General features: G+C 37.1%; 1 protein-coding gene across 9 annotated transcripts; it reads right to left on the bottom strand.

The window, feature by feature from the left end:
• Positions 1-541: 541 nt before the first annotated feature.
• Rgl (Ral guanine nucleotide dissociation stimulator-like) lies at positions 542-25,919 on the bottom strand. 9 transcript variants are annotated; one of them, XM_053745297.1, is made up of 8 exons: positions 20,147-20,451; positions 17,593-17,992; positions 8,767-8,871; positions 6,253-6,404; positions 4,745-4,855; positions 4,380-4,515; positions 2,761-4,210; positions 542-2,541 (listed from the first exon to the last, which is right to left on the bottom strand). In XM_053745297.1, exons 2-8 carry the CDS (start codon positions 17,761-17,763, stop codon positions 2,408-2,410), a joined length of 2,259 nt encoding a protein of 752 aa, XP_053601272.1. In that variant the 5' UTR covers positions 17,764-17,992; positions 20,147-20,451; the 3' UTR covers positions 542-2,407. The 9 variants fall into 9 exon arrangements, with proteins under 9 accessions (XP_053601272.1, XP_053601263.1, XP_053601297.1 ...); XM_053745288.1 differs by having other exon boundaries at positions 17,593-17,913; XM_053745322.1 differs by having other exon boundaries at positions 8,767-8,868; positions 17,593-17,913.
• Positions 25,920-26,362: the final 443 nt, after the last annotated feature.

Genomic DNA, 26,362 nt, shown 5'->3' with positions numbered 1-26,362 from the left:
TTGATAGTGTATAGCCGGATCAAGTTCATGTTGTCTCTGATTACTTATAACTAATTCTGATAGATGGCAGCTCTTAACTTAGTTTACACAGGCCACAACCGTTGCTTTATGCTGGCTATGTACCAGCTCCACACTATCGCGGAACAGTTCGCCGAACTCAGACAGATAGGAATACCAGCAATGTATGCAGAATCCGTCAAATTTCATTTTGCATTATTTTATACTTCCATACTAATATAATAAAGAGAAAAGATTTGTATTTTTTTTTGTTTGTGATGATGAATGAATAACTTAAAAACTACTGGACAGATTTTGATGAAATTTGGCACAGAAACTTTAGGAGCATAGGAATATAGACTACTTTTTTACATTATAATTTTAACCGAGCGATGTCGTGACGGGCCCCTAGTTGATTTATGTTAAGATAATTATCATGTGGATTTCAAAAAGTAACTAGGTACCTAACTATTTTAATTAAGTATATTCACAGTAAGTTTTTAAGTTACTATAATTATTTGAACTTTAATTCAAAAGTCAAGCGTAAAGTATCATTATGTTTTATTACATAAATATAAACATTATTACATAGATCTTGGTGGAAAACTACAAAATTATATATAAATTAGGTACAAATATTTACAAACACTAAGGTCTAATATCGTCTGGGCAGGTAACATACATATAAATATTTTAGAAAAGTAAGTATTTTATTCAACTTATCATAAATAAATACAAAAAGTTTACTTTGTAACTGAAAAAACCTTTTTTTAAACCGAAATAAATACATATATGTAATTATTCATATTTTTATATCATAACATTTAGGTGCACATGGACTGAGTAACGCGTGCGGATTCACTTCTTTCGTATGGAAATATAACGCGCGAGTCGTCGCAGCCAGCCACATTTTCATACAAAAAAGGACACGTTAACATAGTCTGTGTATGAACCGGCCTATGTTGTATAAGTCATGGACCATGTGATTAATTTGATGCTCTCAAAAATTCCCGTGTAGCTTGACTAATACACAATATGAGAGGGCCAAAATTAATAATAATTCATTCAACTAGACATTAGTCGTAGACGAGTCAGCGACAAATACGGAACGATGCTAAACTCGAGGTACCTAATCTTGACGCCAAGCTATTTCTATCCGACAGAAGCTTTGCCTGTAACTTAGCACCTTAGTTACTACCATAAAATGAATATAGTATTTTCTTATTTAAAACAAACCGCGGAAAAACTAATAAATGTAATTAAAAATTTCGTAAATGATTGATTCAATTTTTAATAATTTATTTCGCCCAAAATGACGTATCCATATTCAAAAGTGCGCGGCCATTTTTAATTATATCCTCATTAATCCACTTGGTCCAATTCATATAGTACAATTTTTTTCAATAGGCATTAAATAAAGAATGTATTTTTTTACAGAATATTTTTTAAATTATTAGTGTTTTGATTAGATAAGGTAATTTGTATTGTTATAACTGAGTATGAGTGGCGGAGTCATTTCGTTATAATGGTGCAGTTTGCTCAGTCATTTCTAATTATTTCACTAAAGTTCACCTGCATTCCGATAAATAACTAAAAATCGGTTAATACAAATGACACCATGCATAGAACAACTACTTTAATTTTGCTCGCCAGTTTCTTTATATATCGAGTCTACTCTTAAAGTGTAGGTATAATATAGATCGAAAAAAGTCCACTAAAGTTGTACGATTGCTAGCAATACTATTTACTTTTTCATAACAGTTACACATTAATCTAAACCAAACTAAGCACGTACATATAATGCATAACAATCAAATTCGGTTTTACAAAGAGTTCATGTTAAAGCTTCAACATTGTCGAGGACACGTGAGACAGCACCTTGCAAATAGACGCAACAACTTCCCTTTGGCTCAGTTTTAATCTACAACATATTATTTACATTAACAGTATATACATAAACTATGTCACATTTACATATAAACAGTAAAATTTACCTAAAAACAATACAAAATTACATCAAAAGTTGTTTCAACTTGAAGCTAAAGACGCGCTCTGACTTCATGAAGTTCGACGTAAGAACACCAAAGGACAGTCACAAATAAATATTCGAAGGAACTTGAGATTTTGTACAAGATCACAGGTTTACGTCAACGCTTAGTCGAGTGGATTAGGGTTACCACCACTACTTCCATTTCAGTGTTCGCCAGCGATACGCCGGCAAACAAATACATTGATGTCGTGCCATGCCACCCATTTATTTATCGTTCTCTTCATATTAGCTCTTATATATGCTCTGAACATGGAGCAAACAATTTTCTCAGACTTCAGCGCGTTGAGTTTTTAGGGTTTTCATTTGAATGGCAACCTTAGATGGCACCCTATAGAAAGTAGTATTATCAGTAGTATTCAATCACGGTCGCTTGCCGCGTGCTTTTCCATTCGGAATCTCATTCTGCTGAGGTTTCCGCGGTCGCAGAATGAAGTTCAAGTTGTACGCCGTATTCACCGCGTAATACACGTTAGCATTCGCCGGAAGCAGCATTTCTGAAATTAAAAAAATGTGTTATATAATGTTTCATATTTTGAAGATATGTATCGAAATACAAAAATGAATCATAGACTCGACTGGCCATTGACTAAGGTAACATTAAGTTACCAACAAAATGAATTTAATGACTTGAATTTATTATAATTATGCATGCATTTTCAGCCACGGGTTCATTGGTACATAGTCTAGCAGTCTTATACATATTATTGAATTACCTCTATCTGGTAAAACTTGCGCCAATGTGTACCCATCGGGGTCGCCGTCGAGGTTGAGCTTGAGCATGGCGTTGCGGATGACCTGCGGCGTGCGTTCGTTGTTGCTCAGCATGATGGACTTGTACAGCACCACGCCCTCCGTCTCCGCGCACTCCGACTCGTACGTCACGCGGATGATGTAGAAGTCCGGTCCTGATCGCGGCCCCGCGTGCGCCGGGCTGGCCGCCGGCGCCTTGCCGTTGGCCGGCTTCTGTCCACTGGCGGCGCTCGACAACGACACGTCCAGCGACGGCAGCGACGACGACGACGAGCCGTGCGACAGCCTCGTCGGCGACGACTTCCGCTCCAAACTGTCTCGCTTCCACGCGTGCCCCGCTCCGTCCGTCTCGCAATAAAATTGGGAACTATTGCTGGAGCTAGTGCTGGCGATCGAGTCGTTCTTTCTGTGTCCCTGTTGGCCGTTGCTATAGTCGTTTATTTTCTTCGGTCGCCTCTCCTTAGGCGGGTTCGTCGGCGGTTCTATTTGGCACGAGAGCTGATAAGCCTCTCGGTCGTCGAGGACGATCACGGAATCGAACCATCGATCGAACATCGGATCGGGTGGCAAGTGGTAGGCGTTTGCGGCCCCTTGTAGTAATTTTATTTGTGCGAGCACCTCGAATTCTTTCCGCCTCTTATCAAAGTTAATGAGGCCGTCCGCAACAGTATCAGGAATGGCGGTATCGATCATGGTGAGATCTGTTAAAAAGGTCCCCAGGTACGGAATAGTGCCATGACTCACACCAGGCGAGCCACGCTCATGGAGTAGTTTTTGCAGCTGTCTATCGTTTTCACCGACGGTGTCAGCAAATTTGGCCGTACCCTCGCGCATTAACAACTCTCTCTGAGCCCATCTGTTATTGTCTTCACTGAAAATACGGGCGAGCTCGTCGAACAACTCTGCCTTTTCTTTCTGAAGGATCGCCCAAGTCTTTCGCAATCTATAAACAGAATTACTTTGAAGCCCAGAAATGATCGCTTTCAACGAGGAAAAATTTTTGAGCACTCTCAACTCGCGAGCGATATCCAACCAGGCGGCGAGGACGTCCGCGCGCTCGGCCGGCCGCAAGTTGGGCTCGACGAGGACGGTGGAGATAACGCGGAAAGAGACCGCATTGAACTGGTTAACGGTGGCCAAAACCGTGGCGGCGTCATGGGACCTGTCTTTATCGCGGCGGGACCAAACAGCGCCGAGACACTGGTGTGGGACGAGCTTTTTGAACAACTCCATGTCCATGCGCGTGAGCTGCTCGGCGAAGTGCCGGTGCGGCACGTGCGGCAGGCGGTAGCTGCTGGTGTGGTGCGCCGCCAGCCGCATGCCCGGCGCCAGGCACACGCCCGCGCCCGCCCCAGACCCCGCGCCGCTGCACCCATTGCGCTCCGCACTGAATATCGCTAACTTCTGTAACACCTGCAAGTGATATAGTATTTCATAACATTTCGAGTATGATAGCAATTATTTTCTAGTTAATAAGTCATTAACAAAGGTTCAAATTAAAATCCTTAAGCGTAACTTTCTAACGACGTCGCCGATAATCATAAGACACATTAAGAGTTGATAGATGTATTATTCAAAATACCTTCGAGTGTAGCTCGGAGCCGGGCAAGTGAAGCTGCGTGAAGGCGAGTAGCTGCTGCAGAGCAGGGTGGTGGGGAGGCTGCCGGAAGTCCTCTGGGTATGTGTCCAGCCATACGTGGAGACACGCCACTAGAGTCCTGAAAATGTACAGTAAATAAGACTTTAAATATTCATAAAGCAACGTATTTATTCTGAAGTTAGACCTTTACAAGCACTTTTTCATGTAAAATTAAGTATTTCTCAACGCTACCATCTACTAGCATTTCGAAACGGCCACAGCTGAATAGAAATGCTGAAAAAAACAATTTATCAGCCAATAGGCTTAGTTTCAAATTACTTAGATATTTATTTATTCCTAATCGTTACCTCCGGTGTTGTTGTGAGGTGTCAACTGCGGCCGGGAGCACCTCCTCTTCTGCCAGCGCTTGGTATCGCCGCAACAGGAGGTCCAGCACTCGACCGCACTCCGCGAAAGAACTGAAAATCAATTAGGACATAATTCATTACATTTTATGAACAGATATTATTTCACTTACTATTTGGTAATAAAACCTTGGTTTTAGGTTTACACTAAAACTCCGATTAGACGGAGTGATAGATGTTATGGTCATAACACTGTTCTCTATCATTGTTTACTCTGTTTAACGTAAACACATGTGCGGCTTTAAGTGGGAAACATTCTTTGTTTACCGCATCGCATATGGAACACATAACTCGCTTCTGACAACTCGATATCTTGTCCGAAGAATCAAATAAGTATCTGTAAATATAGGTAAGTAATAGATGACTTGAAATATCCTTGTTGATGAATAACATACCTACTTCAAGGTGCTCTTGCAATCTTATCTGTCAATATTGATTAGGATAATAATTATTGCACAGATTAAAATAACGAGACCAATTAAGTGTTTATTTGAAGTGAAGTAGTGTGATATCGTTGAGAGGTGACTCACCCACATGTTAGTTTAATTTTCTTCTTCACAGTGCATTATTCTTCTTTACAATACTCGAATTACCTACTTTTATTAATAAAATAAACTATATATATATAATAATTTATATATAATTAGGTAAACTATGCTTTTAAAGCACCGAACAAGAGATTAAAACGAACTACCTTTTGCTAGCATCGCTCTCGTGAATTTCGCTCCAAAAAAGTCAACATAAAATTTAAGAAATCATTTTATTCACGAGATGACTCAATATAGAAATACGTGGAGAGGAAGGATGCAAATATAGGTACAAAAATTCAGTAGTATTTTATTTATTTATAGGCCAAAAGAATTATTTTTTTACAGTCAACTTAATAATGAATAGACTACGACGGCAAGTATTTCAAAATCTTTTAACTAAGAAATGGTTTTGGGTAGGTTTTTAATTTAAACTCAAAATACCGCAGGCAGGTAATTTTATTCAGAACATCGTACTTTCACGGGCTTGGCACGAAGGTCGTCGCAACAACTCATACCTAGTACCAAATACCAGAATTGCACAAATAAAATATTACCTTCATACGTCTACGTTACAAAACAATAATAATGGAACAATGCTAAATAGCTTTTTATTTGTTTCGGAATTACCAGTCGAATTTGAATAAATATTTAAGTTTGATAGCCATTTAGATACAAAAACAAATGACTACCCATGTCGATTCTGCATGATCCTGTCAGGAGACAGAAGGGGGAAATCCAAAAAATGTTGGCTTGATATTCACCAAGAAGGAAATGCGTTCTAATGATCTGTTAACAAAGACCCGAAATCCGGTCCGAAGATCTTTCGAATTTAAGAATAAAAGTTAGCAAGCGTTCCCTAACTCAGAACACATAACCTAAACTGAAAAAATTCTCAGGTGAGAAAAATAGTAATGCACATACCGGTATGTAGCGAGGAACACGTTGACATAAGTGGACTCGAGCTCGCCATCATCGGTGGCCAGCGCCTCCACCAGCCTCTCCACAGTGCCGGCCTTCACGAAGCGAACGCGCACCGTCTCCCACTCCAAGTGGGATATCTCGTCATCGGACTCCTGGAAAAGCCACAAGACTCATATTAACTTAATACCAATCCATAGGCTCTTAAAAATAGTCATAATATATTAATTAAATATAACTACTTAACAACGTGTAATATGAATACTAGATAAGACTACATAGGTAGGTACATTACATCTATACGCTACAAAATGTATTCTTCACGTTTCAACTTCTAGCAATAGCCACGTCAACAATGTCGAATGTCAATGTACGCACAATCACAAGAACAGCTTGTAAAATAAAACAACCTCTGCCAAAACTTGCTTTCACATTCTAGTAGGTACAATAAATTATTTATAAATTCGAATTCCTTTTCAAAGTGAGAAAATATTAATTACGAATTCAAAACAAACCTTGGACAACAAGAAACGTGTTTTTAAATTAAATATTCATAGGCCCTAATGGATCGTAAACTAGAAGAGAAAATTCGTCGAATTACCTGCCAAGACGTGGACTTCATTCGAAATAGCTTTAGTAAGTAGGTACTTGAGTATGAAGCCATTCTATAACTACTAAAATTTAATATTTTCTTAGATTGTTACACAAAACTTATCGACTATATGAATTGACTGTGGAATGCCATGATAGCTTATTTTAGGCTAGAAGATGGTGAATAGCTTGATTAGCTACTCAACCTATACGCTTTCATTTATTATGTAAATTTACCAAATCTTTATGATTACAACAATTTGGCTGACTGACAACAAGTTACATTCACTGATATTCACTCAAGTTATTCAATTCACAAATGTATAATTAGAAGTAAATACATAGGATTTACCTCTAATTATACATTTGCTATGATGTATTGCTAAATTATGTATAAGTATTATATGACTAAAACAGTAAGGTCAGACAAAGCATTTTAGCAATAACCTCGTATACTGTTCGCCAAAAAACGTGTCAGACTTCATATTCTACTAGTCCTCATTCAAAAGTCACGAGCATTCAAATGTGTACTTAAACCGGCTTAATTAATTATAAGGAGTCCTTTTAATCTGTCAAAAAATCTACAGATCATATAAAAATCTTTATTGTTAGTAGTATTTTCGATACAATTGTTCACCTCCTTTATCCACATCTCTCATCTAATCTGAGCGATATTTAATATATGTATACGCCGGCCCGGCTACGCTCGGGTCTGTTGGGTATAACGATAATAAATTATACAACTAAACCTTCCTCAGGAATCACACTATCTATTTTAAAAACCCGGATCAGAATCCGTTGCGTACCTAGTAGTTTTACAAACAGCGGGAAAGAACTCTTTTATTGTAGCTATTTTTACATATACCACCATATACGTGTAAAAATAGCTAATCGGTTCGACTTTATATAGACTATATAATACTTGATAATTAATGTGTAATAAAATAATTAAATAAGTAATGTGTAAAGTGAATGTAATATTCTTTATGAGTTTAGATCTTTATCGAATTGTAGGTAATAAATCGATAAAATTATCTATAAATCGAATCTACCCTAACCTAATATCGTATATAATGGACAATACCAGAAGCATACATTCTACATACAAGTTAACTCTAGACGTGGTCGGAGTATGGAAACCTCGTTTCACCATCTCGCAGACGTCCCGTTGCTTCAGTATGATTAGCTGTTCCGTTTTCGGTACATGTCGTGATAATTTTGTTGCTAATTTAGACATAACATTCATCCACGACCGAAAAGTAAAAGCCGATTGTCTGGAACACTGTGCGAAGTGAAGAAGAAAAAGATGAAAAACGGAGCCTGGACTACGATGATAAATGGCTGAGTAAATGACTGGGAAAACGCTCAGATGATGATTATATACCTAAATACTACCTTTATGATATTCGTACAGTTTTGTATTAAGTCGAGAACATTCCGAGCACATTCCGTGTATGTGCATTACAGTCGCCGCTGTTCCGGCAGACGGCAATAAACAATGCGGTTTTTATAGCCTCTTTGTAGTATGCTCGCTAAATGTTATCGCGATCCATAAATCGGTGTATATGTCATACTCATGCCACACAACAATAACGAATTTCTGAACTTCTGTCGACTAGGAGCGAAGGTTGCTTACAGTACAGTTTTGATGACAATATCACAACAATGGCCATTAGTTTTATAATGCGCTAATGATGCTACATTTAGAATGATACATTTTATTTAAAAAGTAATAATCATATAAATGTAGTGATTCCACACCACAGAGATTTTACTATTTTATTCCACTTCTGGACTAAACGGAGGAACACTACCTACTTATTATATTATTATCCCTAGTGTATACTATATATATATAGTTTTTGAAGTCGATTGTACCTATTAATTAAGTATAGCAGGGTAGTAAATATGTAGAATTTTACTCACACTGGAAGCGCTGCGCGTGGGCCGATGGTAACGCACCTTCTTAAGATACACGGTGTAGATGGCGCCGTCCACGCGCTCCTCGCCCCACAGCCGCCATGTCGGCTGCTGAAACAAACCACCAGCAGGTCAACACAAGTGAAACACAAGCATACTGTGTCATCATCATCCTGAGATGATGATTTTTTCGTCTGAATATATGAGCAAAGCTGATCTTTTGACTGAATATATGTACTCTTAGAATATTTCCTTATTATTTATACCTGACTTCTTGTGGCATGCTGTATCATCATCCTGAGATGATGATGATACAGACGAAAAATCAGCTTTGCTCTTTCTTCCAGCGTTTTAGTTATAAACACATACATTATTTTTTGTCTTACGACAATATAAATTCAGGTAGATTTTCTATTATATTTTCAGTATTAAATAATTAATTAAGCACATAGTTTTTAAACTTAAATTCTTTTTATGCATTTTGAAGATCATGAGAATACCAAGTAAATAAGGAAAACACAAACATTAATTTATTATCCTCGTACATATATAATACTCGCCTGAGTGTTAGTGTAGAGGTAATTATTGAAAATTTGTTTAATTATTATTGTTCAATGTTCATCAGTGCGTTTCAAAATTAAAATTTTACGTCGCGTCGTAATAATTATCTCAGTACACACACACGGCCGTCATAAAAGCGAAGAATGTTATAATAAGTAGCTATCAACTTTCACGGTAGTTTACTTAGAAAATAGAGCACTCTAGTTTAATTGATGTTGCTAATTTGACGCTAAATACAATTGCATTGACATCATTGATCATTGACGGATACTGAGCATGTGTTGTTGGTCCACAGACAAAAATTTGACCGCGCTTGAAATCTGTTTACTGAGAACTCACAAAGTCATCAGCGCCGTTATCGCTGAAGAGCTCCGGCTGTGCCTTACTGACGCCGCAGATCCTCCACATGGCCCATGTCCGCGACGTCACGCGCGACGTCACGTCAGCTCAGCTGGCGTCCCGCATCGTGCTCACTTTCACTCGCAGCCGCAGCCGCTATGCTCATGCAAAACTAATGATTCTGCAGTGGGTCTGTCAGACCACGAGTGGAGAGCGAGTACGAGTATGCCAACGGCTCGGACGTGCGTGACGCAGGTGAAATCAGCGCGCTCGGACACTGACACACTTGTCTATGGTATCCAGGTCGTCTCGACTCCTCAACTACCAAGAGATTGCATCTCACTGTCACCTCAAAAACACTCTAAGTCACACTTCGGAAACTTGGGACTGTTAAACGTACGATTTATACAATAAGACGTTACGAGTTATGCATTTGCATAGGTGATTATTACGTGGATATCACATAACTTATGTTTATTAGTATTATCGGGAACTTTCACATTGCACAACTGGTTCTCCTGGTTAAATGCAGCGGCCGGCTCATTAGGTACTTAATAATTCGATGAGACTTCCATGTTTTCCAGTTTGTCCACAAATAACAAACAATAGTGGCAAGCGGTTTGCGCAGATACGGTAATGCAAAGGCGCGGGCGCGATACGACTGCTCTCCCGCGGAGAGATCGCGTGAAAAACTCCAATACAGCACGTCATTGACGATTCCACGATTCGCTCACAGACTATATATAGGAAACAGAATCATATTTTAACAACTCACTGGTGTTAAACCACACAGTATGAACAATTTTCCTCTTTTGAATTTCGATAATAACTTGCTTGGATATCAACCAGCATAACTTGTCTAAACTCAAAGAGGTACTCGTAATATTGCTTTTATTATGCTTAAACTAATTTCCTAATTATTTTTGATAATGTTTTTTCATAATGGACAATGCAGCAACATCAGAAAACAAAACAGGATTTTTTCTATCCTCTGAATATTTTGTGACATCATTGAACGCACTCGCAGTCAGGTGCTTACTTCATAACAACACACTGTGGTGTGCGCAGGCGATTACTCTAACCGTGCTAACGAGCTGCGTACCATTCCAGCTAATCGCTGAATACAACGCTTAGGTATTTCATTACATATTTCACTTTATGCGCAAAATTTGCAATATAACTATCAATACATACGAGTATAATAAAACAGTAGAAAAAAAATCCTGTACATTGAATAAATTTACATAAAACTTAAATTAGGCGATAGAGTCCCAGCAACAGCACCACACAAAACACACAACACAAAAAAAATCTGTCTGTTAGTACACGCTAATCTTCGGAACTACTGGACGGATTTGAATGAAACTTTTTTTTATATAGCTATTAATACCTGGGCAACATTTAGGGAATAAATTATTTTGAAAACTGAAATACCTGATGGAGAACAATTATGGTACAGCTAAACTATAGGAAATATTGAAATGACGCCTTAAAAAAAGTTATTCAGCCTTACGAGCATTTTCTGTTGAGATATAAAAATCGAAGATCTGGAACACCTGTTGTAGACCCAAGATGGTGCAGCTAAACTATAGGGAATATAGAAATGACGACTTAACAAAAATTGTTTAGTCTGATGAGATGTCTGATTAAATTTCTCTAATAATTTTGACTCCTTACCAAAAATTGTTCGGCTACGCGAACGAAGTCGCAGGCATCAGCTAGTATTTATACAATAAGATTTTTTAATTTACATGCTGCCCAAGTTTTCCCAAACAGACACTTAGTGACGAAGGGTTACGTTTTACAACAGCTCATGGCTCATAAATCACCAACAAATGTCGGCCGTCACTGGCACGCTGTCTGCTCTAAATTACACTCATTTGTTCTATAACCGAATATTTACATAACACAATTACTCTTCATGAGCTACTGTTTATTTTGTATGCCTACAAAATATATTACTAGCTCTAGATTTATCTGTGAAAGCAAGTTTTTGTGTGAGATAAAGCATGTACAATTTTTAAAATATGCAACTTATTTAGAATCAGAAACACCGGATAAATGTGTTCAATGTGTTAAATGTATTCAAGCAAGTGTGTACACTTGCTTGAACATATTTATCCGGTGTACAGTGAAGCGCATGACATGTTACCCTGTATGTCGCGGTAATAAAGCCGAATTTGCAATTATTTTGAATAGTTGAAGGGCTGCTGACTGTGACGTTTTGAAAAAAAAAAAACATCAGAAATTATAAATCTTGAGAGAAAAGACACTTTCTACTATATAAGTACCACTATTTTCTATACATTGACCTAAAAATAACAGTTTAATGTCGCACGTGACTTGACATACTACCCTAGCATTTTCCGTGGCTCTACATTAATGAATGAGTTTATACGTGACAAAATATAACGTCTTGTTTGAACATACTAAGCTGAAAGCCAATATCTTTCCAATGTTCACTATACTTATATTATTTACGAGTATAATTTTCTCATTTCATTTTAGATTTTAAATAATGATTTTGGAGTAGTTGGCAGTAGATTTTTTTATCAATATTTGAATTAATTAATAAAAGTTATACTTATTTAGTAAAACATATTAGGATCAGTCCATTATTAAAATGCACATATTATTTACATTTATCTAAAGCGCGCGTATGTAGGAAATAACTATCGATGGCATTAATTTCTTAATGTGTGACATAACACTCCGGACACATTAGTATGTTAGGTAATATAACTTATCATTTACCTGTATTACATAAGTTATATGTGTTATATTTAATAATAGTGTAATTATATGCGTTAAAAAAAGATGTAACGTTACTATACCATATTTATTTTTAAAAGTTTCTTTAGATTCTGGCGTGCTTTTACGAAAATGAGAAATTTATATTTAGTTTTGGAGTTGAACGTAGTCCATGTAACGGACATGTAGTGCATGTCCGTTAACAACAATCTCTATATTAATAGTTCAAAACTTTTTGTCATGTCTGTGGGTGGCGGCACTTTACATATCTAAATAGACTCATGTAGAACCAATATCGATTTATCGAGGGAACCGCACGGGGCAGCCGCCATAAATAATTGTTTTAGACTAGGTACTATACGAGTACATTATAATCAATACTCTTAATTTTCTTTGGTTCTAATTACTGGTAAGCTGTGGCCGTGACTTCGTCCCCGGGGGCCGTGACTTCCTGATATCATGCGGAAAAACTGTCCAAACTTCTATTTTTATTAAATTGAATACTTATTATATCGACATTTCATTTGGTTGAAGTCTGATATAAATAATTAAATTAATTAGATAACAAAAAATGCAGGCACTATGTTACCTGAACAAGGTGTTATAATATTTAATTAATATATTTTGATAAGCGCAACGATTGACGTAAAGAGTCAAGAGTAGCGGTCAGACAGAGCGTCTGTTTGGGCCAGAAATAGAATATTATTACGTCCCACCCTGGGTGCCCGTGACGCACCTCCCCAACCCCTACTCCGCCACCCCATTTTCTGCATCGCTAACTTCATTTAGTTAGTTGACAAAAATAAATTCTACGTCATTCTGTGTACAGTGTGGTTTACGAACTTTTTATAAAATAAAACTATCAAAAACATTTTTACTTCTTTTTTGTCTTATAAACAAACCAAATCCAGTTTTATAGTGGCTGCTAAATAGGAAGATGATGCAGTTCAGTAGTATTATACGGTTGAGTTAGTTTAACATACATGATTACAAATGCATGAATTTGAACTGAATCAAAACTGCGCAAATAAGTATTAAAATTCACTTTTACCTGGCAAAACGAACGAAGCAAAGAGGAAAACAAGTGGACCTTAGTAGGTGGATCAAAGTCGAATGAGGGAAAATAAACGTGTAGAACAATAAATTGTAGAACATGGTAATTACGTAATAGTGCGAATAGTGAAGAAAAACCGTCAGTGATTACAGAATTAGAAATCTATAGAACGGCAAGACGGTAAGGGCAGCGGTCGACCGCGGACCGTGACGGTCGCGGTCGGATGCCGCCGCGCCCTGCGCCTGCGACGTCGCCGTGCCGCCCGGAACACCACCAACTATTGGGTAAGACGATGCCATCGGGAGCCATGAGCCGTGTCGACGACAAGACTTGCACATCCACGGCCATGCTGATATTTTTATAAGCGCGAATAACTCGATCACTTTCAATAAATAATATACAAAACTTTCAGTAAATAATATACCTATAAATGTACAAGTCGAACATTTTATTTGCTTGAGCTAGACAGATTTATACATCTGTTCATTATTTTGTATTCAATGAATAGTTCTGAGCCTCTGCTATACATTTGCAAGCAAACATAGGCTTGGCATGTAAGATGTCGGTCACTCCTTTGCCTTTCGCAACTTTTCACTATGAAAGAACTCAAAAGGCGTGTACTAGTTTCCTTATTGGTCGACCAGATTGCTTTTTTGCTTTGCTTTTCTTAACACTTCATATAAAAATATGAAAGCGTACACAAAGTCTACGATTATTAAGCAGCTATTAATTGTTTTATTCTCCGTAATTTATATATTTTTTTAATATTATAACAAGTTTATAATAAAAAATTAATATATTATTTATTTAAATAATTACATTATAACTTAAGATAAATGTAACTTTTATAAATTCAGACAATAATTGTAAAATAAATTGCTGGTATTAGGTATATGACAAAGTGAAGTTGATATTGATTGAACTCCCAAATAGGTGCATACTATATTTGTAAATTTATCACAACATTGTCTTCATGATCTTTATAACCCTAATAAAACGATGACTTTAGTAAAGTTTTAGTAACAAACTAAAGTATCGAGCAGATCGAAATAAAGAAGGACAAAGTAACAACGGTGGATAACTAGTACAATGGACTGCCTTGTATAGGCTTTAACATAGCCCTGTTAACAACCGGCTGTGACTCATCCACTTGTGATTGTTTGCTTTGTGTCACCATTGCTACCATATCTTCTAGCGAATAAGTCTCGTATATTGTTTACACCTAAACCGTATCGATTTAGTCATTATGCTACTGAAAATGCTTTTTTGATATCTTCCAATTTTGCCCGCCCTGGTTAAAGTATTCGGAATATATTGTCATCTAGTATTACTTTGTTCTTTCAATATTTCTGTTTGAATTACAAACATGACTGTGCTATATTGATGAATTATCTAAGCAGATGTTATTGTAAACAATTGTTTCGTCATTATTTTTGAAAAGAAATCCTGAATTCCTGATTCGATCTCAGAAATAGCTTAAATTACTAGACTATGTTCATAGTTATGGAACGGTGGTTCAGCAAGGATGACTAGTTTTCCCTGACAATGAAAACTTCAATGGCCGCGGTTCGTCGGCCTTACACCTCGCAATCGATACGGTTCAGGCACCGCTTGCAAATGAACTCCGAAGACGGTCAGGAACTCGACCTGAGGTCATTGGAGCATTAGCAGTGATTTTTTAGAAATCTGATTTAGAGACTGATTGAGGAAAAAGATATGGAAAATTTCTAAATATTTGCACACCAAGGTAAAATGTAGCAGGTAAAATGTTTATAACATTGTTATAATGTTATTAGTATTGCCAACACCTGATTGTAAATACCTTCATATAAGAAAATAAAGTTTAAATTAAATACGCATTTTATTGCTGATTACTTTGCAGTTTATAGGTATAGTATTCGTTATCTGTGGTAGTAGGTAGATACAGGTGAAACATTAGATTCATTGTATAGAAATAGAATGAAACCTATGTTTTTTTTTAATGTAACAGGTATATACCTGTTGATCATATGATCAACAGGACTTTAATACTAGGAATAGACTAAAATAGACAATGCGATAACGTAGGTACAAAACTCGCAATTATATAAAATGGCAAAGTCAGGGTCAATTCTCGTAATTGCTAACAGACATCATATGACTAGTTAGTGATACGTCACAAACATGATTCATGATAGTAGTACTAGAGAGGTCACACCAGAGACTTACAATCTAATAAAATTTGTGGAATGACGTACACAGCATACAAATTTGCCTAAATGAACCACTAGGACTCATGACTAATAAATAACTTGTTCTAGAGATTATTAGACAACAAATTATATAGGCAGGTGCTAATAAATAAAGTACCTAAACAGTTTACAATTTGTAAAAAAGTTCTCCCTAAAGGACGCGACCTCGGAGTATGGCCAATTCCCCACGTCTCAGGGTCCCTGAGACGTGAGGAATTGGGAATATTCTGGATACAAGGAGCATCGTCCCTGAGTCAGGGACTACCTACGATGCTCCCTCGGGCTTCGTCCTTGAAAGCATTTGACCTACTTGCTTAAAAGGAAAATAACGGTGAAAAATTCTCAAATTCATTTCAAAAACTTTTTATTTATCCTCCATTTATTAGAACAATTTATTAGAACTCGTAATTTATAATACAAAAGTTTTATTACGCATTGCCAAGAATTGCTAACATTCCAATAAATACAGAATTGGTACATGTAGATTGTAGATGCCAATCCGGGAAGTCTGGATCAAGTCTGGAACTCTGCCAAATAGCAGATTACAGTACGAGTACGGTCGAAGAAGTGAAAGAGGTCTTTGACCTGTTTTATCACTTAGCTGGCGATAATCTTTTGTGATAAAGTGTTCATATCCCGGAAGTTGTATTACAAAGAATATGAAACTGCATAATAATAAAAAATATTTTCGACGAAATCGATCAAAGGGATGGCAATAAATACTTCATAATTGCAATACTTTTTTTCATAAATACAGTCAGTTAGTAATATCACATGCAAATTCGCTCCTATGACTCAACTATGAATCAACACGACATAGAAATGAATGCCGCGTTGACATTCCGTCGACTGTACGTAGCTACCACTTGCATTCCTACGAGGCGTGCAACACAAACCCACTCCGATACTCGCGCAAGTCAAGCCTTGACCTGCATCGCTATCGAAGCTTGCAGACGCACACACGATAAGCTAACATCGCGAATTCGTTAGTAAACCTTAGCATTTTAATTTCAAAGACTTCGTATTGTGGCCTCTAAATTTAACTTGTACGTTACGATGCGTAAAGGTTGATCTTTAAAAAGACTTTTTATACTTTATCTATCGATCAAGCAATAATTTCGACAATCGAAGAACAACATTCTATAACAATGTAGTATAGATCTAGAGCATAGAGATATAGAAGTATATCGTATTACTTGTTGATGGTACACTAAATTAAATAATTCAAATAAACAAACTAAATTCAGGCATTATCGCGTATCAAACTCGATAAAAAAAGGACTCATACTCATATAGCACAAGCAACACAACACACCGATGACGACCGCATGAATGAATCAGATACATCGGTCATAAATAAATTTAATCACGGTATTGATTCATGCAATGAGAAGAATTCTGTATACAATAATATCCTGTGTGACTTTGTGTTCTTTGCTTAATCAATTACTTAAGTCACCAGCCAAGTTTGGTTTGGTACTTGTATGGTTTGCTGGGTAAATAAAAGTGGTCAATCGTCAATTTATTTCTGATGAACTTATACAAATTCAACATCTTGATCCGATTGATCCCAAATTCTGGTGCATATTGTGTGAGAGCGAGGTGATTTCGTATTGAGTCGAAGGAGCAAAAGAGCTTCCTTGGCAAGCTCTTTTGCTCAATACAGTGACCGATTATCAGCAAAAGCTAATAGGTCACAAATACAACGCATGGTCAGACTACCATGACTAGAAAACAAGCGAAACTGAGAAGCACAGACTGAGCATTGCACATCAAGTAGTTCATCATACTCTAGAAATGTGACAGCACTTTCTTAAAACACTTATAGGCATCGCGCTGCGAAATCATCTAGAACGTCAACTTATAGCCTTAGCAACATCCAGGTCACCAACTTACCTTGACATACCATCGCGTTTGCGACTTGCGGTGCCTGGGGCGGCGACGCTCAGCGCTGCGCTGGTCGGCGCGCGCCGGCGACCTCAGCGCGTGACACCGCGCAGCCAGCGCCTTAGTGCGCTCCGCCAACGAGTGCCGTAGCTCACCCCCCGCGCACCCCCGCACCAACATCTCCTCAACCAACCTCTTTATCAAACATACTGCCTGTCTTGACTACAACACTCATTTTCACTTTTTTATGGCTTTCTATGAAGGAAAATGTCAAGTACAGGCAAAGTCCACTTTGCCAAAACTGCAACAACTGTGCAACGTGGCCAATAGCTGCTCAGATATCACAGGTACAAAATGTTGATGGTTAAAATAGCCAATACCAAGTGTTGAACTGTTGATAGGGAAATAACTATATCTAACATTATTATCTACTATACGTACTAGACTTCCTAGGGATAAATTTACGAAGACGCAAACGCTGTCTAACGTATTTTATTCACTGTACTGAATTAAATTAACTTACCTCGCTTTTCGACAAAATGGCCAGATGATATTGTCAGCATTTGCTCCATTCTTAATAAAACTTTAACAGATTATGAAGGAAGGGGGAGAGCGACAGTAGCTGACGTTGTTACAAAAGTCGTAAATGGAAGTAATAAACCCACGGTAATAATAATCTTCTTGTGTGCCGTCCGTTATGATGTCCGAAAACTTAGGCGGACATAAATACACACAATCATTTATTACACATTGTGCGTGATAAACTGCGGCTGTGTATGATAACATCAGATGGGAAAAGCATCCAAGGTCGAAAGGTCGACCTATTAATAATTGTCACGAACATAATTAATCGCTGAGAGATATTGGTGGATCCATGACATTGAGATCTCTCCTATCTCCAACAATGTTCATTAATTGATACGAATTAGTCTTTGCAACGTATCGGATATATCAAGTTCAATAAAAATATCATTATCACTTAATGTTACATTGTTTCAAAGTTACACAAATGCGTTTCTAATGTGTCTCATTTCCTGAAAGTATCAATAGGTCCTCTTATTTTTTTAATATGTAGATAAATGTAATTATTAAAGACAAACCAATGTAATTATTGTTAGAAAGACAGTGAACTTGTTATAGAGATTTTTGGTAGTGTTACTTGCAGCTCATGCCGTAATCTTGGTCAATCTTATCAGCTCTATCAGCAAGCAACAGATACCGATTAGATACCATTCATAATCTCTGCATTCATAATTTTTATTATTGTTGTAGGGTCCTTAATTTGTGCGTCACTAAAAATATTTACTGTGAGTAATTTTTATGAATTTTTGAACGATATTTCGAAATAAATTTATAAATATGACGGAAATACGTATTGATAGATATATAAAATTCACAAGAATAAGAATTATAAAGAGATATGTAAGATTAGACAGTAGGTAGCCACTAAAGTGCTTGATTGCTCAGTGAATGAGTAGCTATGGACTAGGTCGATATCTGAGAAGGAAATTGGATAATTGAGGAAGGGAGCGGCCAGCGAGCTGTCGTATAGAATATTGCCTATGTATGATAATATGATTCTACTCTAATGATTGAAATTAATACTTCTAACTCCTACGAACATTTTGCTGTTAGTCTTCTGAATAAATTATATTATCCAAATTACACGGTTTTGTCCAAATTAAATAATTTTGAATTTATAAAAACTCGTAAAAATTGCTTTACTTATATATGTTTTTTAATCTGATTACAAGTCCAAGGAAATTAATCCAATTACAATATTGTCACTATAATGAAAATTACTTGTAGTAAATATCCGGTACCTATATAGCGCAGTATTTGTGGTGATAAGACGATTTAACTGAATCGTTGCAAATCAAAACTTTCACTGAGACATCGGCAGGTGCTCTTTACTCTAGTAATGCTGAGCAATTTTCACCTTTATTTGTTAGCGGATGCCATCCAAACCATGTGGAGATGCGTGTTGCCGAATTTGGTTAACGACAGGTGCCAAACGGGGAGGGCGTCAGGTGCGCCTCGTTGTCGTTTTGTACCACAGAATACGCCTACCTGTACCCTGCACCTACTTGGCTTTGTCGTATTTTAGTTAAAATGTAACATACCTACAACACATTCGCACGTATAACATATTTGCTGTTGAAAAGCAAATTTAATTGGATTTTACTTTTACTATTTGAAAACAAATATAATACTTATTAAACATAAACAAAATTGTTTACGTCGTACATATAGATTATGAAAAATGTTGATGACAGCTACAGTGATATAATCATAAAAATGCTGAACAGCTTCGTCTTAGTTATCTTACGTTTTATCTAATAAATAAATATGTACCTATGTATGATTAGGATGTTTTAACACCTTAACACAAAATCCAAATTCACACAAAAAAATATATTATTGTATGATTTAGGATTTTGTATTAAATTATATTATATGATAAGAAATTTCAGAATATATTTACATGTATTCTCTAATTTCTTATATTTAAATTATTCATCAATCAACATGAATTACAAAAATTACACTTGGCATTAACTACCTTATCCCACTGTGATACAACACTGGTTTCATCAGCTTAAATTGATTCAGATATTTCAATTTAAATGTAAATTACCGGTTTGTAACAACACAACAATAAATACAATGTAACACTTGTCAGTTCACTCACAGTAACACGACATTTTTAGTACAGTTATAGTTAAAATGGACTAGTATTTGAGCACTTGTATTTTGTGTTTATTATTTTGATAACAAGACAACGAGCCGAATTGTTTCGTAAATGTTGTCATGAAGCCCTTCCGCGCGATACGCCGAGCGCGCGACGTCTGAGCTCCTCGTCTCATGGACTGGTTCAGTGAGACAGAGACAAACCCATCGCGCATGTGCGAGATTTTCTTGGCTTTTCCGAATGACCGACAACGTCACTCAAATGACATATTTCTACGTCATGAATTAATTACAATCCTTATCATGAATGGGGTATCTACCCTATCTGCCATAATAATCAATTTTATACTCTCGCCAAGAATCAACAAACCAGAATGGACCTTGGGTTTTGACACATGATAAAACTAAGCAATGTATGACGGTAACGTATCGTAAGCAATCTTGATGTACTGCTGTGATCTGATGAATTTTCTTGCAGAAAGAAAATTTAAACAAAGTATTATGACAGGAATCAATTAAGTACTTATAGCAGAAGTAATACTTAGGTACTTTAAATTAGTGGAGTGAGCGAGGCGAGATATTTTATTCTGCATGAATGGCGCATCCACCCACATACGCCGTCGGTCGTCAACACGTGTGTGTTCGCCACCACAAGAACGTAACATAGTTCTTTACGAAAACAATCCGAAACAATTCAAAACTTTCAATGTCCCAAACAGTAATACCGTAACAAATACAAGATACACTTACGATAAATACATATTTGAGTAGAAAAAAAATTAATGTAAAGGCCTCCTGTGAACTGAAACGTTCCACGTTCGAATCATACTGACTCCACGTGAGTTGTATACCAATGAGGGCTTAGTGCGAGATTACATTTCAATTCTCACTATCGAGTCAATTCGAAATGAGACACAGCGAACCAATCACATTGCGGTGTGATTGCCGTTGTGTCTCGATGGCGCAATATGATTGGTTCGCTACGCGCAAAGTCGCGCACTCATTTGTAATAGTTTTCAGCAACCACCACTTGCTTCCGATGAAGGAAAACATCGCGAGGAAACCTACAGTCTATTTCGATAATTTATCATCTAGTGTGTGAAATGGAGAAGGCATTGGAAAAACACTCCATTGCTTTATTGCCATTCCACTACAAAAAAGTCGTTGTCCGCTTCATTGCTTAATGACCACAACCCTCAGCCATAAAGAATACGACTGAAGGAGGAGGACTAAGAAGCAATTTTTAGGTAATTATCTAATTAATTTAAATATGTCTGCGAGGACATGAGCACGTCACACGACGTATCTGATATAGCACTATCTAATGCATCATAAATTGTGATATTGTGGTTAATGATTTAAAGATTAAAGGTACCATGCCAAATAAGATTTGGCTATCGGTAAACAAGGCTTTACTTTGTTTATCAAACATAGGAGATCAAGGTAGAATATCCACCGGGTGAAGTTTGCCTTGCACAGTCTTTCTAGCATTACACGACATTGATTTTTCAATACATACATTTTCTACTAGCTTTTGGCCGCGGCTTCGACCACGAATATTTAAAACAAACATAATTTTCATACAAACTTTCACGATTTATAATCATTTAGAGGTCAATTAAAAAAAGTACCCTATTTTTGAACGGGAACCTTGCATACCAAATTTCATCAAAATTGGTCCAGCAGTTTAACTGTGAAAGCGGAACAGAAAGATAGACTTTCGCATTTATACCTAATATTTGTATGGATATTATAAAATTCGTGTATATTTTTATTTTTGTGGAAATCCATGGACTAGGCCACTATCAAATAAAAGACAATGTATTTTCTTATAAAAGATATCAACGCGTTTCTATGTTACGCTTCCGCCACAGAATAAGGTACTACTTATTCTTAAACATAAATAGGAGTAGTTAAGAAATCTCAATTTGAATAAATACGCATATTTGACATGATGTGAATTGAGTAACAAAAATCTATAGAAGTGATTGCATATTTTCTACGTAACATTACGTGAAAGTGTGAACGAAGGTCCGGCCGGCTTTGCTTTCTACGGAAAAATGCGACGTTGTCGAATTTACACGTCGGGGCTCGGAACCGGAACAACCTATGTGATAACTTTTTTATTTTCATATTATGCACAATGTTCTCTTTCTCTCATTTTCTCGTGGTGACAGTTACATTCAGAGCTGTGACGCTCCAACGCACAGGTTTCGCGTAAATAACCATTATATTTTGAAGATTAAGCTATGATTTTATAACCAGCCACGGTGCCTGACGTCAACCTTCTTTTGGATATTATGCACCATACTATTTACAACTATATGTATATATAGTATGAATAGTTAGCGCATGCGTGACAGGCTTGCTTAGAGAAAACAGGTGCGTAAATGATAAAAGAAAACCGTTTTCTGTTACAAGCTTCATTGCGTGCGTTAACGCATGGTTCACTGCAAGTTCGCCATTGTTGCCACCACATGGAGGTCCTGCAGGGCTACCACCAAACATAAGTCACGTAGCACGTTATAGCGTCCACTCATTCCCTCTTTTTTACACGTATGTTTTTGTATGTTTCTTGGTAGGTCTTCTGTAATCTCATATTATGTATGTAGGCAAATATTTCGAGATATATACCTGATTATAAGTATGTAACTGTGGTATGTAATAATGTATTAGTGGTCATAATTATACAAGTGTAATATAACCTTAAATTTGGCGATTTTCACTAGCCCTTTCTTTACTTAATTCCAACTGGATGTCTTGGGTGGGAGTCGAGACTGACCCACCTTGCTCGTGTATTGCTTGACAAACATTTAACCACAGTTAATAATGAAACCATGAAATATAATCAAACCTAACTGTACAGAACATGTACGAGTACATTATTTCATTAGAAGTTTAGAACTTTGTTAACATAAAGCAAGCAAGACATGCTTTGCTAGATGTACTCAAATTATCGTCCACTGTGGCGCGAAACTACGGGGTGTCAATTCACGGGTCCGTGAGCCGGTTAATATCTATGTACTTTTTGTTGAATCAAACTATAACTGCCCCATAAATAATGAAGGCGTGATACTGTATGGGGGCTCTTAGTTAGAAAGCCCCATCAGTAATAGTACCCCAAAATGACAGCACCGAGTATGGATTAATGAGCTATCCTCGTCGGGAACTTGCTACGGGCCTCCAGGAGCGTTTATACGGCACTACAGTCTACGATGACTGCTTCTGAATCAATTGATACATATTTATCTAACGCAAGTGTAATGGTACATAACTAACTTTATTAAAGAGTGTTATTCCTTGCATTATTATTATTATTACATATTATAACTAGATGTTGTTATGATCTCGCAAATGGAAGGGAGTTTCAGAAATCCGCGTATGCGAACAATGGAGCAGAAACTAGAACGGCGCGGGTGAGGTAAACCGCGCCTCCACGTCGTCGTTGGTCCCACGGATACTTTCGACACCAAGGTATTGTTCTAACCAAACATTACTTGACGAAGTTAAAGCTATAAGAAATTTTAGAACTAGTTATATTCAGAAGAGTGTGGCTCGTGTTGGTGGATTCCATTCTTCCTATCTTCAGCACTAATTTTTATATCCGTGTATACACAACATATGCATTGGTAAATTTAAAATCCAACATTACTTTATTGATTTTAAAATAAATATAAGATAAATATTTTTACCATTTTTTTACAAGCTTTTATAATAGCTTGGTATGAACGCACGAGGGTACCTATGAGTGTAAAAATTAATAAATACTTAGTACACCAATGAAGCAGATATCATTAATAGATCGACCCGAAAAATTATATATACTACTCGGGTTAATCTGTTAAGTTTGAGTGGCATTGCATTATTATAAATATGCATGACCTATTGATGCACCCAAATTTAGCTCCCGAAGAGGGAACTTCTCATCGGTTTACGGCACAGGCAATTTTATCACACGTTCAATGTTATAACATATCTCTGACGACAATAATAAGCTCATCTCAAAAGTGACATCTTTGTAAATAAGTTACATTAGGGTCTTCTTCCATGATTTTCTATAATCTATGAGGTGAGATTCCATGAATATTTTATAGCAATAGTTACGTCATCCAGAATTTCAGTTGTAGCAGCTTTTCTTCTCTGTATGTATCGAAGAAAACTTCAGACGAAGTCCTTTTAGTAGGTACCTACTTATTGTAATTAAATGAATCTACTTTTGCAACCACTGGAAGTAGGTAGGTACATACCTACCGCTCATGTAAGTTCTCGTAAAACAAGAAATTTTCTAGGCCAAGTTATGCAACTGGCCGTGCCATCATTGCAAATTTCGAAATTGTTGTATGAATTACAAATAGTAAGCATAATTTGTGATACTTTATACATTACTCAACGCATTCGTAAAATGTAGGTACCTGCATATTTACAAATCATGCTTAGATGCTATTGACAATAAAGGACTTTTGTTCCTCTAAAATGTCTGGTTCAGTCAATAACCGATTGAAACCTATTACCTACTTATGTGTGATATCTCCACCTACGCAATGAATCATCAGGTCTTTGACAGAAGCCAATAGAATTTTAATATGAAACATTGAACGTCTATTCAGTATTTTCTTATAAACATTCTTAATATTATTAATGCAATGACCGGAGACCAAATACTTAAGTTAGTTTATAATATTGGTAAACATATGTTATGAAAACTCAAAAATGCTTCTTATATAGGTAGGTAGCCTGTGATGTTTAGTATAATGTTTGGGGCCGAAAAATGGATCTTGCTTTAAGTTCTACCTCTGGGAAAAGATAAACACCGAGCAAAGTCGTTAACGGCGAAGCAACTGAAGTTAGGTATTTATCCTGAAATTATTGTACCTAGGTTTTGCAAATATAATATTATTGTATCAATCAGATTCAGATCCAAGCAACTGATAGCCTTGAACGTAGTCCGATGTAGAATAAACACGTAACGTTCACGTTTTATATCATCATTAAAAATAGCCAATTCTGAAATCGTCGTGCCTCTTAAAACATTCGTCTTCGGTAACCCACAGACAAAACAATATTTATGCGGCAATAAAAGTGATATTACCAAGCTCTCCGCATCCTGGCTCATCTTTTTCTACGCATCGTACTCGGGAAGGATCCGCTCCGAGGCGGCGCTTCAGCTACAAGGTAATCTAAGGCACAGCACCATCTCGTCACCATAACAACACACCACATTCCATCACTGCATCCGCGTCCAACATATGATCGCGCGGACCGATCCTTCTGACGTCACACGCTTTCTCACTTCACAAGGTTGTATGAGATCCGGCTCCCGAATCCCGTTCGTAGGTCACTTCACACCAAACACAGTTCGTCCTAGCTTAGTAAACTGATTTGATCCACCAAATCGCAATGAGGGAGCGGTGTTCGCGTGCAGAGGAAATGCCTTTGAGTGACGCAGGTAACGACTTTCGCGCACGAACTGAGTGAAGCACGTCCGCGTCGTGGCACCGGAGCCGCCGCGCGCGCACGTAACGGCATCGAGGCCCCCGCCGCGCCGCCGCCGCCGCCGTGTCCCTGGGGCCCACTCCGCCCGAACCTGTCCTGTATCACCACGCTTACCGAAGCCAGCAGCCACCGCCACTCCACACACACTATACAATGAACATAATAGTGTTTACACATACTGCTTGACTATTGTTCGCCTCTCACATCGCATTGTTGACCTGAAATAATATGGCCAGGTAATCTATATCTATCGTAATTTACTTTCGTGAGTAAAATTTTGAATTCAGAGTTATATGATGAGCTCATACGCCGTAAGATATTCCGATATTAAACCTATTATACAGAGTGTCTTTAATCTAAATTATTATTATAAGGAACAGTGGCGTAGCTATAGCTTGGGTGATACTGCTTATATGCTAAATGTTATGGACTATTTAATATTTATATTTAAAATAAAAATATTAAATAAATAACAAAGCACAACAAAATTTGAGACAAAATATACATATGTTTATTATGTACAAGGATTTTAATTGAAAGAAGAAAAAAAACTGAAATTCTATAATGTAGAACTAATACCCAGTGCTGACCTACC

This window comes from Plodia interpunctella, chromosome 1, assembly GCF_027563975.2.
Source record: "Plodia interpunctella isolate USDA-ARS_2022_Savannah chromosome 1, ilPloInte3.2, whole genome shotgun sequence".
In the NCBI taxonomy this organism is placed as follows: domain Eukaryota; kingdom Metazoa; phylum Arthropoda; class Insecta; order Lepidoptera; family Pyralidae; genus Plodia; species Plodia interpunctella.
This window is presented reverse-complemented; position numbering and strand designations above follow the sequence as displayed.

Excerpts from the sequence above, each read along its gene's own strand:
- Rgl (XM_053745297.1), bottom strand. The coding sequence starts at position 17,763 with ATGTTGGTGCGGGGGTGCGCGGGGGGTGAGCTACGGCACTCGTTGGCG. Across the intron at positions 6,405-8,766 it reads CCACGCGCAGCGCTTCCAGT|GAGTCCGATGACGAGATATC; the intron begins GTGAGTAAAATT and ends TGGCTTTTCCAG. Across the intron at positions 4,211-4,379 it reads GCTCCGAGCTACACTCGAAG|GTGTTACAGAAGTTAGCGAT; the intron begins GTATTTTGAATA and ends TATCACTTGCAG.